Source organism: Agelaius phoeniceus, chromosome 1 (genome assembly GCF_051311805.1).
Source record: "Agelaius phoeniceus isolate bAgePho1 chromosome 1, bAgePho1.hap1, whole genome shotgun sequence".
Classification (NCBI taxonomy): domain Eukaryota; kingdom Metazoa; phylum Chordata; class Aves; order Passeriformes; family Icteridae; genus Agelaius; species Agelaius phoeniceus.
Genome location: NC_135265.1, coordinates 154709828 through 154727070, shown reverse-complemented (window position 1 = coordinate 154727070; position 17243 = coordinate 154709828). Strand labels below are relative to the sequence as shown.

Here is a 17243-nt window from a genome sequence, read left to right as displayed (position 1 = left end):
CATCCCGTACCCGTCGAAGGGCAGGGCCCTGCCCAGCAGGCAGGACTCAGGATTGGATTGGGGCTGGATCTGGGCCGTATCCGTGCCCATTCCCCCCATTTGGGATTTGGGGCTGGATTTTGGGACTTGGGGCAAGATTCAGGACTGGATCTGGCGCCTTATCCATGCCCATTTCCCCCCCTTTGGGATCGGGATTGGGTTTGGGACCGTATCTGTGCCCATTCCCCCTTTGGGATCAGGGTCCCCTGCACCCCATCCCGTACCCGTCGAAGGGCAGGGCCCTGCCCAGCAGGCAGGACTTGGGATTGGATTGGGGCTGGGTTTGGGGCCATATCCATGCCCATTTCCCCATTTGGGATCAAGGTCCCATCCCGTACCCGTCGAAGGGCAGGGCCCTGCCCAGCAGGCAGGACTCAGGATTGGATTGGGGCTGGATTTGGGGCCGTATCCGTGCCCATTTCCCATTTGGGATCGGGGCTGGATCTGGGATTTGGGGCAGGGTTCAGGACTGGATCTGGGGCCATATCCATGCCCAGCTCCCCCATTTGGGATTTGGGGCTGGATCTGGGATTTGGGGCTGCATTCAGCACTGGATTTGGGGCCGTATCCGTGCCCATTCCCCCCTTTGGGATCGGGATTGGATTTGGGGCAGTATCTGTGCCCATTCCCCCATTTGGGATCGGGGTCCCCCGTACCCCACCCCGTACCCGTCGAAGGGCAGGGCCCTGCCCAGCAGGCAGGACTCAGGATTGGATCGGGATTGGATTTGGGGCTGTGTCTGTGCCCATTCCCCATTTGGGATCGGGGCTGGATTTGGGGCCCTATCTGTGCCCATTTCCCATTTGGGATCGGGTCCCATCCCGTACCCGTCGAAGGGCAGGGCCCTGCCCAGCAGGAAGCCGACCACGCTGCGCGGGTGCTGCAGCGCCAGGAGCAGCACCGAGCTCTGCGCCGCCCGCTGCAGCTGCAGCTCCGCCCGCGCCGCCTCCTGCGCCTGCTGCTGCTGCTGCAGGAAATGCAACCGCGCATGCAGCGCCGCCAGCAGCTCCGGGACCTGCGGGAAAACGGGATGGGGAGAGGGGGAAATGGGAATGGGGAATGGGAATGGGGAGAGGGGAAAGGGGGAAATGGGAATGGGGACAGGGGAAAGGAGGGAAAAACGGGAATGGGATGGGAAAGGGGGAAATGGGAATGGGGAAATGGGAATGGGGACATGGGAATGGGGAAATGGGAATGGGGAGAGGGGAAAGGGGGCAATGGGAAAGGAGGAAACGGGAATGGGGAGAGGGGAAAGGGGGGAATGGGAATGGGGACAGGGGAAAGGGGAGATGGGAAAGGAAGGAAATGGGAAAGGAGGGAAAATGGGAATGGGGAGATGGGAAAGGGGAAAAGATGGGAATGGGGACAGGGGAAAGGAGGGAAAAACGGGAATGGGATGGGAAAGGAGGGAAATGGGAATGAGGAGAGGGGAAACGGGAAAATGGGAATGGGGAGAGGGGAAAGGGGAAATGGGAAAGGAGGGGAAATGGGAAAGGGGAAATGGGAATGGGGAGATGGGAATGGGGGAAATGGGAATGGGAGATGGGAATGGGGGAAATGGGAATGGGAGATGGGAAAGGAGGAAATGGAAATGGGGAGAGGGGAAAAGGGGGAATGATGGGAATGGGGACAGGGGAAAGGAGGGAAAAACAGGAATGGGATGGGAAAGGAGGGAAATGGGAATGGGGAGATGGGAAAGGGGGAAAGATGGGAATGGGATGGGAAAGGAGGGAAATGGGAATGGGGAGAGGGGAAAGGGGGAAATGGGAATGGGGAGAGGGGAAAGGAGGAAAATGGGAAAGGAGGGAAATGGGAATGGGGAGATGGGAATGGGGAGATGGGAATGGGGGAAAAAATGGGAATGAGGAGAGGGGAAAGGGGGAAATGGAATGGGGAGAGGGGAAAGGGGAAACGGGAATGGGGGAATGGGAATGGGGAGAGGGGAAAAAGGGAAAATTTTTGTTCCTTCTGCCCTTGTCCTGCAGGATCCCCCCCTCTCCCGGATGAGGAATTTGGGGAATTTTGGGACCAAATTTCAGGAATGCTGGGAATTTTTGAGACTGAACTTTGTTCATTAATTTGGAGGTTTTGGGCATTAATTTGGGGAATTTGGGGGCATTAATTTTGGGAGTTTTTGGGCATTAATTTTGGACTTTTTGTTCATTAATTTGGGGAATCTTTGGCCATTAATTTGTGAGTTTATGTTCATTAATTTGTGAGTTTTTGGCCATTAATTTGTGAGTTTATGTTCATTAATTTTTGTGGTTTTGGGCATTAATTTGGGAGTTTTTGTTCATTAATTTTTGTCGTTTGGGGCATTAATTTTGGGAGTTTTAGGGCATTAATTTTTGTGGTTTTGGGCATTAATTTGTGAGTTTTTGTTCATTAATTTTGGAGTTTTTGTTCATTAATTTTGTTCCTTCTGACCTTGTCCTGCAGGATCCCCCCCCTCTCCCGGATGAGGAATTTGGGGAATTTTGGGACCAAATCTCAGGAATGTTGGGAAATTTTGAGAGTGAATTTTTGGGCATTAATTTGGGAGTTTTTGGGTATTATTTTCAGAGTTTTTGGGCATTAATTTTAGGAATTTTTGGGCATTAATGTTGGGAATTTTGGGCATTAATTTGGGAGTTTTCGGGCATTAATTTTGGAGTTTTTGTTTATTAATTTGGGAGTTTTTGTTCATATTTTTGTTCATTAATTTGGGAGGTTTTGGCCATTAATTTTGGAGTTTTTGTTCATTAATTTGGGAGTTTTTGGGTATTATTTTCAGAGTTTTTGGGCATTAATTTTAGGAATTTTTAGGCATTAATTTTGGGAATTTTTGCGCATTAATTTGGGAATTTTTGGGCATTAATTTGGGGAATTTGGGGGCATTAATTTTGGGAGTTTTTGGGCATTAATTTTGGGAGTTTTTGTTCATTATTTTGGGACGTCTGGTCCATTAATTTTGTGAATTTTTGGGCATTAATTTGGGGAATTTTTGGGCATTAATTTTTGTGGTTTTGTTCATTAATTTTGGGAGTTTTTGTTCATTAATTTTGGGAATTTTTGGGCATTAATTTGGAGACATTTTGTTTATTAATTTTGGGAATTTTTGTCCATTAATTTTGGGAGTTTTTGGCCATTAATTTTGGGAATCTTTGGGCATTAATTTTGGGAGGTTTTGGGCATTAATTTGTGGATTTTTGAGCATGAATTTCGGGAGTTTTAGGGCATCAATTCTGGGACCTTTTCGGCATTACTTTTGGGAGTTTTTGTTCATTAATTTTGGAGTTTTTGCCATTAATTTTGGACTTTTTGTTCATTATTTTGTGAGTTTTTGTTGATTGATGTTGTCAGTCCTGCCCTTGTCCTGCAGGATCGCTCCCCTCTCCCGGATGAGGAATTTGGGGAATTTTTGAGACTGAAATTTTGTTCATTAATTTGGGAGTTTTTGTTCATTAATTTTGGAGTTTTTGTTCATTAATTTGGGAGTTTTTGGGCATTAATTTTGGGGATTTTGGGGCATTAATTTGGGGATTTTTTGTTCATTAATTTGTGAGTTTTTGTTCACTAATTTGTGAGTTTTTGTTCATTAATTTGTGAGTTTATGTTCATTAATTTTTGTGGTTTTGGGCATTAATTTTGGAGTTTATGTTCATTAATTTTGGAGTTTTTGTTCATTAATTTTGGCAGTTTTTGTTCACTAATTTGTGAGTTTTTGTTCATTAATTTTGGAGTTTTTGTTCATTAATTTGTGAGTTTTTGTTCATTAATTTGGGAGTTTTTGTTCATTACTTTGGGGAGTTTTTGAGCATTAATTTGGGGAATTTTTGGGGCATTAATTTTGTGACTTTTGGGCATTGATTTTGGGAATTTTTGAGCATTAATTTTGGGAAATTTGGGCGTTAATTTGGGAGTTTCTGGGCATTAATTTGGGAGTTTTTGTTCACTAATTTGTGAGTTTTTGGCCATTAATTTGTGAGTTTATGTTCATTAATTTTTGTGGTTTTGGGCATTAATTTTGGGAGTTTTTGTTCATTATTTTTGGCCATCCTGCCCTTGTCCTGCAGGATCGCTCCCCTCTCCGGATGAGGAATTTGGGGAATTTTTGAGACTGAAATTTTGTTCATTAATTTGGGAGTTTTTGTTCATTAATTTGGGAGTTTTTGTTCATTAATTTGTGAGTTTATGTTCATTAATTTTTGTGGTTTTGGGCATTAATTTGTGAGTTTATGTTCATTAATTTTGGGGGTTTTGGGCATTAATTTTGGGCGTTTTTGTTCATTAATTTTGGAGTTTTTGTTCATTAATTTTGGAGTTTTTGTTCATTAATTTGTGAGGTTTTGTTCATTAATTTTAGGAGTTTTTGGGCATTAATTTGGGGAGTTTTTGTTCATTAATTTGGGGAGGTTTTGTTCATTAATTTTGGGAATTTTTGGGCAATAATTTTGGAGTTTTTAGGCATTAATTTTAGGAATTTTTAGGCATTAATTTTGGGAGTTTTTGTTCATTAATTTGGGAGTTTCTGGGCATTAATTTGGGAGTTTTTGTTCACTAATTTGTGAGTTTTTGGCCATTAATTTGTGAGTTTATGTTCATTAATTTTTGTGGTTTTGGGCATTAATTTTGGGAGTTTTTGTTCATTAATTTTGGAGTTTTTGTTCATTAATTTTGGAGTTTTTGTTCATTATTTTTGTTCCTCCTGCCCTTGTCCTGCAGGATCGCTCCCCTCTCCCGGATGAGGAATTTGGGGAATTTTTGAGACTGAAATTTTGTTCATTAATTTGTGAGTTTATGTTCATTAATTTTGGAGTTTTTGTTCATTAATTTTGGAGTTTTTGGGCATTAATTTTGGGGATTTTGGGGCATTAATTTTGGAGTTTTTCTTCATTATTTTTGGCCATCCTGCCCTTGTCCTGCAGGATCCCTCCCCTCTCCCGGATGAGGAATTTGGGGAATTTTGGGACCAAATTTCAGGAATGCTGGGAATTTTTGAGACTGAATTTTGGGCATTAATTTGGGAGGTTTTGGGCATTAATTTGGGGAGGTTTTGGGCAAGAATTTCGGGAGTTTTAGGGCATCAATTCTGGGACTTTTTCGGCATTATTTTGGGAGTTTTTGTTCATTAATTTTGGTACTTTTTGGGCATTAATTTTGGGAGTTTTTGGTCATTGTTTTGGGAGTTTTTGTGCATTTATTTTGGGAGTTTTTGTTCATTAATTCTGGGAGGTTTTGGGCATTAATTTTGCGACTTTTTGGCATCGATTTTGGGAATTTTTGGGCATTAATGTTGGGAATTTTGGGCATTAATTTGGGAGTTTTTGGGCATTAATTTTGGGAATTTTTGGGCATCAATTTTGGGAGGTTTTGGGCATTAATTTTGGAAATTTTTATTAATTTTGGGGAGTTTTTGTTAATTAATTTGGGAGTTTTTGGCCATTAATTTTGGGAATCTTTGGGCATTAATTTTGGGAGGTTTTGGGCATTAATTTGTGGATTTTTGAGCATGAATTTCGGGAGGTTTAGGGCATCAATTCTGGGACTTTTTGGGCATTACTTTTGGGAGTTTTTGTTCATTAATTTTGGAGTTTTTGTTCATTAATTTTGGAGTTTTTGTTGATTAATTTTTGTTCCTCCTGACCTTGTACTGCAGGATCCCCCCCTCTCCCGGATGAGGAATTTGGGGAATTTTTGAGACTGAAATTTTGTTCATTAATTTGTGAGTTTTTGTTCATTAATTTTGCAGTTTTTGGCCATTAATTTGTGAGTTTATGTTCATTAATTTGGGGATTTTTTGTTCATTAATTTTGGAGTTTTTGTTCATTAATTTGTGAGTTTTTGTTCATTAATTTGGCGAGTTTTTGGACATTAATTTTGGAGTTTTTGTTCATTAATTTTGGAGTTTTTGTTCATTAATTTTTGAGTTTTTGTTCATTAATTTTTGTGGTTTTGGGCATTAATTTGTGAGTTTATGTTCATTAATTTTGGGGGTTTTGTTCCTTAATTTTGGAGGTTTTGTTCATTAATTTTGGGAGTTTTTGTTCATTAATTTTAGAGTTTTTGTTCATTAATTTTGGGAGTTTTTGTTCATTAATTTTGGAGTTTTTGTTCATTAATTTTGTTCCTTCTGCCCTTGTCCTGCAGGATCCCCCCCTCTCCTGGATGAGGAATTTGGGGAATTTTGGGACCAAATTTCAGGAATGTTGGGAATTTTTGAGAGTGAATTTTTGGGCATTAATTTGGGAATTTTTGGGCATTAATTTTGGAAATTTAGGGGCATTAATTTAGGGAGTTTTTGTTCATTAATTTTGGAGTTTTTGGGCATTCATTTGGGAGTTTTTGTTCATTAAGTTGGGAGTTTTTGGGTATTATTTTCAGAGTTTTTGGGCAGTAATTTTAGGAATTTTTGGGCATTAATTTTGGGAGTTTTTGGGCATTAATTTTGGGAGTTTTTGGGCATTAATTTTGGGAGTTTTTGTTCATTAATTTGGGAGGCTTTGTCCATTAATTTTGGGAGTTTTTGGCCATTAATTTGTGAGTTTTTGTTCATTAATTTGGGGATTTTGGAGCATTAATTTGGGGATTTTTTGAGCATTAATTTTGGAGTTTTTGTTCATTAATTTTGGACTTTTTGTTCATTAATTCTGGAGTTTTTGTTCATTATTTTGTTCCTCCTGCCCTTGTCCTGCAGGATGGCTCCCCTCTCCCGGATGAGGAATTTGGGGAATTTTTGAGACTGAAATTTTGTTCATTAATTTGTGAGTTTTTGTTCATTAATTTGTGAGTTTTTGTTCATTAATTTTGGAGTTTTTGTTCATTAATTTGTGAGTTTATGTTCATTAATTTTTGTGGTTTTGGGCATTAATTTGTGAGTTTATGTTCATTAATTTTGGGGGTTTTGGGCATTAATTTGTGAGTTTATGTTCATTAATTTTGGGGGTTTTGGGCATTAATTTGTGAGTTTATGTTCATTAATTTTGGGGGTTTTTGCCATTAATTTTGGGAGTTTTTGTTCATTAATTTTGGAGTTTTTGTTCATTAATTTGGGAGTTTTTGTTCATTACTTTGGGGAGTTTTTGAGCATTAATTTTGGGAATTTTGGGCGTTAATTTGGGAGTTTCTGGGCATTAATTTTGGGAGTTTTTGAGCGTTCATTTGGGGAGTTTTTGTTCACTAATTTGTGAGTTTATGTTCATTAATTTTGGAGTTTTTGTTCATTAATTTTGGAGTTTTTGGGCATTAATTTTGGGGATTTTGGTGCATTAATTTTGGAGTTTTTGTTCATTATTTTTGTTCCTCCTGCCCTTGTCCTGCAGGATCGCTCCCCTCTCCCGGATGAGGAATTTGGGAATTTTTGAGACTGAAATTTTGTTCATTAATTTTGGAGTTTTTGTTCATTAATTTTGGAGTTTTTGTTCATTAATTTTGGAGTTTTTGTTCATTAATTTTGGAGGTTTTGTTCATTAATTTTGGGAGTTTTTGTTCATTAATTTTGGAGTTTTTGTTCATTAATTGTGGAGTTTTTGTTCATTAATTTTGGAGTTTTTGTTCATTAATTTGGCGAGTTTTTGGCCATTAATTTTGGGATTTTTTCGGCATAAATTTTGGGAATTTTTGGGCATTAATTTGGGGACTTTTTGTTCATTAATTTTGGGACTTTTTGTTTATTAATTTGGGAGTTTTTGGGCATTAATTTGGGGAATTTGGGGGCATTAATTTTGGGAGTTTTTCGGCATTAATTTTGGGAATCTTTGGGCATTAATTTTGGAGTTTTTGTTCATTAATTCTGGGAGGTTTTGGGCATTAATTTTGCGACTTTTTGGCATCAATTTTGGGAATTTTTGGGCATTAATTTTGGGAATTTTGGGCATTAATTTGGGAGTTTCTGGGCATTAATTTTGGGAGTTTTTGTTCATTAATTTGGGAGTTTTTGGCCATTAATTTTGGGAATCTTTGGGCATTAATTTTGGGAGGTTTTGGGCATTAATTTGTGGATTTTTGAGCATGAATTTTGGGAGTTTTAGGGCATCAATTCTGGGACTTTTTCGGCATTATTTTGGGAGTTTTTGTTCATTAATTTTGGAGTTTTTGTTCATTAATTTTGGAGTTTTTGTTGATTAATTTTTGTTCCTCCTGACCTTGTCCTGCAGGATCCCTCCCCTCTCCCGGATGAGGAATTTGGGGAATTTTTGAGACTGAAATTTTGTTCATTAATTTTGGAGTTTTTGTTCATTAATTTGTGAGTTTATGTTCATTAATTTTGGGGGTTTTGGGCATTAATTTGTGAGTTTATGTTCATTAATTTTGGGGGTTTTGGGCATTAATTTTGGGAGTTTTTGTTCATTAATTTTGGAGTTTTTGTTCATTAATTTGTGAGGTTTTGTTCATTAATTTGTGAGTTTTTGTTCATTACTTTGGGGAGTTTTTGAGCATTAATTTGGGTAATTTTTGGGGCATTAATTTTGTGACTTTTGGGCATTGATTTTGGGAATTTTTGAGCATTAATTTTGGGAATTTTGGGCGTTAATTTGGGAGTTTCTGGGCATTAATTTTGGGAGTTTTTCTTCATTAATTTTGGCAGTTTTTGCTCATTAATTTGTGAGTTTTTGTTCATTAATTTGGCGAGTTTTTGGACATTAATTTTGGGAATTTTTGAGCATTAATTTTGGAGGTTTTGTTCATTAATTTGTGAGTTTTTGTTCATTAATTTTGCAGTTTTTGTTCATTAATTTTGGAGTTTTTGTTCATTATTTTTGTTCCTCCTGACCTTGTCCTGCAGGATCCCCCCCCTCTCCCGGATGAGGGCGTTGCCGATGGCGGCGGCGCCGCGGGCGCAGTCGGGCTCGGGATCATCCCAGGATTCCAGCAGGGCCAGGAGCAGCCCCAGCAGCTGCTCCGGGGGGATTCTCCTGCCCAGAACCTGCAGACAGGGGGGAAAATGGGGAAAAAATGGGAAAAATGGGAAAAAATCCGGAATTCCGGAAAAAATTCCCGCAAAAATTCCCCCCAAATCCCCATGAAATCCCCCAAAATCTCAAACAATCCCCCCCCCCAAAATCACAAAAAATTCCCAAAAATCCCTGCAAAATTCCAAATCTTCCCCCAAAAAAGTCCCAAAAAAATCCCCCAAAAAACCCCCAAAATTCTCCCAAAAATCCCCCAAAAATTCCATAAAATGCCCCCGGAAATCTCAAAAAAAAGCCAAAAAAAATCCCCCCAAAATTCCCCCAAATTCTCCCCAAAATTCTCCCAAAATCCCCATAAAATCCCCCTGAAAATCTCCAAAAATTCTCAGAAATTTTAAAAACACCCAAAAAATTCTCAAAAAAAAATTAGAAAAAATTCCCCCAAAATCCCCCAAAAATTCCATAAAATCCCTCCCAAAATTAAAAAAAAGCAAAAAAAATTCCTCAAATTCCCCCAAATTCCCCACAAATTCTCCCAAATTCCCCCAAAATTCCCCCAAAAATCCCATAAAATCTCCCCCAAAATCTCAAAAAATTCCCAAAAATCCTCAAAAAATTATTAAAAAATTCCCCCAGAATTTGGTAAAACCCCCAAAAAATTCTCCAAAAATTCTCAAAAATCTCCCCAAAAAATTCCCCAAAATTCCCCAAAAATCTCAAAAAAATTCCCCCAAAATTCCCCGTAATTCCCCCCAAAATCCCCAAAAATTGCCCCAAAAATTCCATTAAATCCCCCTGAAAATCTCAAAAAAAAGCCAAAAAATTCCCCAAAATTCCCCCAAAATTTCCCCAAATTCCCCAAAATCCCAAATCTTCCCCTAAAAGTCCCCCAAATTTCCCCAAATTCCCCCAAAATTCTCCCCAAAATCCCCATAAAATCCCCCAAAATCCCCCCAAAAATTCCATAAATCCCCCCAAAATCTCAAAAAAAGCCAAAAAAATTCCCCCAAAATTCCCCCTAATTTCCCCCAAAATCCCAAAAAATTCCCCCAAAAATTCCATAAACCCCCCCAAAAAACTCAAAAAAAGCCAAAAAAATTCCTCCAAAATTCTCCCAAAATTCCCCCAAAAATCCCCCCAAAATCCCCCAAAAATTCCATTAAATCCCCCTGAAAATCTCAAAAAAACGCCAAAAAAAATCCCCCCAAAATTCCCCAGATTCCCCAAAATCCCAAATCTTCCCCTAAAAATCCCCCAAAAATTCCCCAAAAATTCCATAAAATGCCCCCCAAAATCTCAAAAAAAGCAAAAAAAATTCCCCAAAATTCTCCCCAAAATTCCCCCCAAAATCCACAAAAATCGCCAAAAATCCCCCAAAAATCCCATGAAATCCCCCCCAAAATCTCAAAAAAAGCCAAAAAAATTCCCCAAAATTCCCCCAAAATTCTCCAAAAAAATCCCCCTAAAATCCCCCAAAAATTCCATAAAATCCCCCCCGAAATCTCAAAAAAAAGCCAAAAAAATTCCCCCAAAATTCCCCAAATCCCCCCAAATTCCCCAAAATTTCCCCAAAAGTTCCATTAAATCCCCCTGAAAATCTCAAAAAAAAGCCAAAAAAATTCCCCCAAATTCCCCCAAAAATTCCATAGAACCCCCCCAAAATTCTCCCAAAATTCTCCCAAAAATTCCATAAAATCCCCCCAAAATCTCAAGAAATTCCCAAAAATCCCGGCAAATTCCAAATCTTTCCGCAAAGAAGTCCCAAAAAAATCCCCCAAAATTCTCCCAAAAATCCCCCTAAAATCCCCCAAAAATTCCATAAAATCCCCCCAAAATCTCAAAAGAAAGCCAAAAAAATTCTCCCAAAATTCCCCAAATTCCCCCAAAAATTCCATAAACCCCCCCAAAAAACTCAAAAAAAGCCAAAAAAATTCCCCCAAAATTCTCCCAAAAATCCCCCAAAATTACCCCAAAAATTCCATCAAATCCCCCCAAAATCTCAAAAAAAGCCAAAAAAATTCCCCCAAATTCCCCCAAAATTCTCCCAAAATCCCCATAAAATCTCCCAAAATTTCCCCAAAAATTCCATAAACCGCCCCCTGAAAATCTCAAAAAAAGCAAAAGAATTCCCCCAAAAAATCCCCCCAAAAATCCCCCAAAAAACTCAAAAAAAGCCAAAAAAATTCCCCCAAAATTCTCCCAAAATCCCCCAAAATTCCCCCAAAAATTCCATTAAATCCCCCTGAAAATCTCAAAAAAAAGCCAAAAAAATCCCCCAAAATTCTCCCAAAAATCCCCATGAAATCCCCAAAAATCTCCAAAAAAGCAAGAAAATTCCCCCAAAATTCCCCCAAAAATTCCATTAAATCCCCCTGAAAATCTCAGAAAAAGCCAAAAAAATTCCCCCAAATTCCCCAAAATTCTCCCAAAATCCCCATAAAATCCCCTAAAATCTCAAACAATTCCCCAAAAATTCCATAAAATCCCTCCCAAAATTGAAAAAAATTCCCCCAAAATTCCCCAAATATCCCCCAAAAATTCTCCAAAAATTTTCAAAAATTCTCAGAAATCTTTAAAAAACCAAAAAAATTCTCAAAAGAAGAGAAATAAAGTCCCAAAATTCCCCCCAAATTCTCCCAAAATTCTCTGAAAATCTCCCAAAATTCCCCCAAAATCCCCCAAAAATTCTCCAAATTTTTTTAAAAACCCCCTGAAAATTCTCAAAAAGAAGGAGAAAAAAAATTCTCCCAAAAATTCCATTAAATCCCCCTGAAAATCTCAAAAAAAGCAAAAAAAATCCCCAAAAATCCCCCAAAATTCCCCAAAAAATTCCATAAAACCCCCCACAAAATCTCAAAAAAAAATCCAAAAGAATTCCCCCAAAATCCCCCCAAAAAATCCCCCAAAATTCCCCCAAAAATCTCGAAAAAAGCCAAAAAAAAATCCCCCCAAAATTCCCCCAAAATTCTCCCAAAATCCCCATAAAATCCCCCTGAAAATCTCCAAAAATTCTCAGAAATTTTTAAAACACCCAAAAAATTCTCAAAAAAATTAAAAAAAATTCCCCCAAAATCCCCCAAAAATTCCATTAAATCCCTCCCAAAATTAAAAAAAAGCAAAAAAAAATTCCCCCAAAATTCCCCAAAATCCCCCCAAATTCCCCCAGCATTCTCCCAAAATTCTCCCAAAAATTCCATAAAAATCTCCCCCAAAATCTCAAAAAAAGCCAAAAAAATTCCCCCAAAATTCCCCCAAAATCCCCAAAAATCTCCCCAAAATTCCATAAACCCCCCCAAGATCTCAAAAAAAAGCCAAAAAAATTCCCCGAAATTCCCCCCAAAAAATCCCCCAAAATTCTCCCAAAATCCCAAATCTTCCCCTAAAAATCCCCCAAAATTCCCCAAATTCCCCCAAAATTCTCCCCAAAATCCCCATGAAATCTCCCAAAATCCCCCCGAAATTTCCATAAAGACCCCCCAAAATCTCAAAAAAAAGCCAAAAAAATTCCCCCAAAATTCCCCAAATCCCCCCAAATTCCCCAAAATTTCGCCAAAAATTCCATTAAATCCCCCTGAAAATCTCAGAAAAAGCCAAAAAAATTCCCCCAAATATCCCCATAAAATCCCCAAAAATCTCAAAAAAAGCAAGAAAATTCCCCCAAAATTCCCCCAAAAATTCCATAAAACCCCCCAAAAAACTCAAAAAAAGCCAAAAAAATTCCCCAAAATTCTCCCAAAAATCCCCCCCAAATCCCCCAAAATTTCCATAAAATCACCCCAAAATCTCAAAAAATTCCCAAAAATCCCTGCAAATTCCAAATCTTTCCGCAAAGAAGTCCCAAAAAAATCCCCCAAAATTCTCCCAAAATTCCATAAAACCCCCCAAAAATCTCAAAAAAAGCCAAAAAAATTCCCCCAAAATTCCCCCAAAAATTCCATTAAACCTCCCCCAAAATCTCAAAAAAAAAATCCAAAAGAATTCCCCAAATTCCCCCAAAATCCCCATAAAATCCCCCAAAATTCCCCCAAAATTCCATAAACCCCCCCAAATCTGAAAAAAATTCCCCAAAATTCCCCAAATTCCCCCAAAATTCTCCCAAAAATCCCCATAAAATCCCCAAAAATCTCAAAAAAAGCAAGAAAATTCCCCCAAAAAATCCATCAAACCCCCCCAAAATCTCAAAAAAAAGCCAAAAAAATTCCCCAAAATTCCCCCAATTCCCCCAAAATTCCCAAATTTCCCCAAAATTCCCGAATTTCCGTTCTCACCACCCCGATCCTGGTGCAGCTGTGGCCGAGGTCGGGGTTGGGGTTGGGATTTTCCAGCCCCTCCTGCAGCGACTGCAGCCCCTCCACGAGTTCATCCTGGTGATCCCGGGAAAAACCTGGGAGAAAGGAGAATTCCCAAAATTCCCACCCAGAATTCCCAAAATTCCCACCCAGAATTCCCAAAATTCCCCAAAAAAATCCCAAAAATCCTGGATGGAGAATGAGAATTCCCAAAATTCCCAAAATTCCCACCCAAAAATTCAGGAAAAGGCCAAAAATCCCAGAAGGAGAATGAGAATTCCCAAAATTCCCACCCAAAAATCCCCCAAAAAAATTTGGGAAAAGGAGAAAATCCTGGATGGAGAACAAGAATTCCCAAAATTCCCAGCCAAAAATCCCAGATGGAAAACGAGAATTCCCAAAATTCCCACCCAAAAATCCTGGATGGAGAATGAGAATTCCCAAAATTCCCGCCCAAAATTCCCACCCAAAAATCCCCCAAAAAATTTGGGAAAAGGCCAAAAATCCTGGATGGAAAAGGAGAATTCCCAAAATTCCCACCCAAAATTCCCACCCCAAAATCCCCAAAAACCCTGGGGAAAAATGGGAATGCCCAAAATTCCCGCCCAAAATTCCCCACCCAAAAACCCTGAGGGAAAACAGGAATGCCCAAAATTCCCAAAATCCCCAAAATTCCCGGATGGAAAACAAGAATTCCCAAAATTCCCAAAATTCCCACCCAGAATTCCCAAAATTCCCACCCCAAAAACCCAGAGGAAAATGGGAATGCCCAAAATTCCCACCCAAAATTCCCAAAATTCCCCACCCAAAAACCCTGGGGAAATGGGAATGGCCAAAATTCCCACCCAAAATTCCCACAAATCCTGGATGGAGAATGAGAATTCCCAAAATTCCCACCCAAAAATTCGGGAAAAGGCCAAAAATCCCAGAAGGAGAATGAGAATTCCCAAAATTCCCAGCCCAAAATCCCCAAAAACCCTGGGGGATCAACGGGAATGCCCAAAATTCCCACAATTCCCAAAATTCCCACCCAAAATTCCCAAAAATCCTGGATGGAGAATGAGAATTCCCAAAATTCCCAGCCAAAAAACCTGGAGGGAAACGAGAATTCCCAAAATTCCCACCCAAAAATCCCCAAAAAATATTCAGGAAAAGGAGAAAACCCTGGGGAAAACGGGAATGCCCAAAATTCCCAAAATTCCCACCCAAAAACCCTGGGGGGAAACAAGAATTCCCAAAATTCCCACCCAAAATTCCCACTCAAAAATCTTGGATGGAAAACGAGAATTCCCAAAATTCCCACCCAAAAATCCCAAAATTCCCACCCCAAAATCCCCAAAAACACTGGGGAAACGGGAATGCCCAAAATTCCCACCCAAAATTCCCAAAATTCCCACCCCAAAATCTCCAAAAATTTGGGAAAAGGCCAAAAATCCTGGGTGGAAAATGAGAATTCCCAAAATTCCCACCCCAAAATCCCCAAAAACCCTGGGGGAAAAATGGGAATGCCCAAAATTCCCAAAATTCCCACCTAAAAATCCTGGGGGAAAATGAGAATTCCCAAAATTCCCACCCAAAAATCCCCAAAAAAATTTGGGAAAAGGCCAAAAATCCTGGAATTCTGGGCTTGGAAAAGCTCCCGAGACCTTGGAATTCCAGGGGGAATTTTTGGGGACTTTTTTGGGGATTTTTTTGGGGATTTTTCCAGATTTTTTTGGGGATTTTTTTGGGATTTTTGGGCCCCAAAGACCTTGGAATTCCAGGACCTTGGAATTTGGGATTTTCCACATTTTTGGGGGATTTTCCCAGATTTTTGGGGGATTTTTCAGGATTTTTGGGCCTCAAAACACCTTGGAATTTGGGATTTTTGGGGATTTTTTGGGGATTTTTCCGGATTTTTGGGGGATTTTTGGACCCCAAAAGACCTTGGAATTTGGGATGAACCTGGAAAAGCTGGAATTGGATGGGATCGATCCCAAAAATTCCTGGAATTCCCTGGAATTCCCTCTCCAAGAGGCGCTTCCCAAAATTCCAAAGGGAAGCGGCGCCCCCTGCTGGACAAAGCGGGAACTCCACAATCCCAAAAATCCCAAAAATCCCAAAAACTTCCAGGAATTCCAGGGAAAATCTGGGATTGGATGGGACCCCAAAAATTTGGGAATTCCGTGGAAAAACCTGGACTAAAACCTTGGGAAAAGCATCCCAAAAAATCCCAAAAAAAACCTCAGGAAAAACCATTCCCAAAAAAATCCCAAAAATTCCAAGAATTCCATGGAAAAGCTGGAATGGAATGAGATGGAATCCCCGAAATTCCATGGAAATGTTGGAATTTGGGATTGAAGCCAGAAACTTTGGGAATTCCTTGGAAAAAGCTGGAACTGGACCCAAAAAATTCCTGGAATTCCCTGGAAAAAGCCGGAATTGGATGGGGTTGAACCCCAAAAATTCCCGGAATTCCATGGAATTCCCACTCCTGGACAACCCCGACATCTCCACGCTCCCAAAAATCCCAAAAACTTCCAGGAATTCCGTGGAAAATCTGGGATGGGATGGAATGGGAACCCCCAAAAATTTGGGAATTCTGTGGAAAAAATCTGGGATTGGATGGGATGGAAACTCAAGAATTCCATGGAATTCCATGGAAAAGTCGGAATTGGATGGGGTTGAAGTGCAGAAATTCCCAAAATTCCAGGGAATTTCCTCCTTGGGATTGAAGCCAAAACCCTTGGAGAACAAAAGTTGGGATTTGGGGCCATTGAACCCCAAAAATTCCTGGAATTTCATGGAATTCCCTCCCAGCCAGGGAATTTTTTTATTTGGGAATTTTGGGAATTTTGGGAATTTTTTCTTCTGGGATTTTTTCATTTGGGAATTTTGGGAATTTTTTGAATTGGGAATGTTTTCATTTTTTCTTTTGGGAATTTTTGGGGGAATTTTTCTTCCGGGATTTTTTTCATTTGGGAATTTTGGGAATTTTTTTATTTGGGAATTTTTCCTCTGGGAATTTCTTCATTGGGGAATTTTTTCCTTCTGGAATTTTGGGAATTTTTTGTTTTGGGAACTTTGGGAATTTTTTCAGTTGGGAATTTTCTCCTTTGGGAATTTTGGGAATTTATTCATTTGGGAATTTTTTCCTTCTGGGAATTTTTTCAGTTGGGAATTTTCTCCTTTGGGAATTTTGGGAATTTTTCCTCTGAGAATTTTTTCATTGGGGAATTTTGGGAATTGTTTCCTTTGGGAATTTTTTCTTTTGGGAATTTTTTCATTTTTTCTTTTGGGAATTTTGGGAATTTTTTTCTTTTGGGAATTTTTTTGATTTGGGAATTTTTTCTTTGGGGAATTTTGGGAATTTTTTCTTCCAGGAATTTTTTTCCTTTGGGAATGTTTTCCTTTGGGAATTTTGGGAATTTTTTTGTTTTGGGATTTTTTTCTTTTGGGAATTTTTTATTTGGGAATTTTGGGAATTTTTTATTTGGGAATTTTGGGAATTTTTTCTTCTGGGAATTTTTTATTCTGGGATTTTTTTCTTTTGGGAATTTTTCCATTTGGGAATTTTGGGAATTTTTTCTTTTGGGAATTTTTTCTTCTGGAATTTTTTTTTCCTTTGGGAATTTTGGGAATTATTTTCATTTGGGAATTTTGGGATTTTTTTCTTCTGGGATTTTTTTGGTTTGGGAATTTTTTCATTGGGGAATTTTGGGAATTTTTTGTTTTGGGAATTTTGGGAATTTTTTCTTTTGGGATTTTTTCATTTGGGAATTTTGGGAATTTTTTATTTGGGAAATTTTTCTTTTGGGAATTTTTTCATTTTTTCTTCTGGGAATTTTCTCCTTTGGGAATTTTGGGAATTTTTCCTTCTGGGAATTTTTTTCATTTGGGAATTTTTTTATTTGGGAGTTTTTTCTTTGGGAATTTTCTCCTTTGGGAATTCTTTGTTTTGGGAAATTTTTCCTTTGGGAATTTTTTATATGGGAATTTTAGGAATTTTTTCACTTGGGAATTTTTTCACTTGGGAATTTTGGGA

The 17243-nt window shown here is 38.9% G+C and overlaps 1 protein-coding gene across 1 annotated transcript in view; it reads right to left on the bottom strand.

Moving 5' to 3' along the window:
- The window catches only part of MROH1 (maestro heat like repeat family member 1), a 241668-nt gene that overhangs the window by 41782 nt on the left and 182643 nt on the right, over window positions 1-17243 (bottom strand). The window contains 3 exon segments of the mRNA XM_077174443.1: window positions 867-1054; window positions 8792-8944; window positions 13199-13314. Coding sequence (XP_077030558.1) covers window positions 867-1054; window positions 8792-8944; window positions 13199-13314 — 457 coding nt within the window.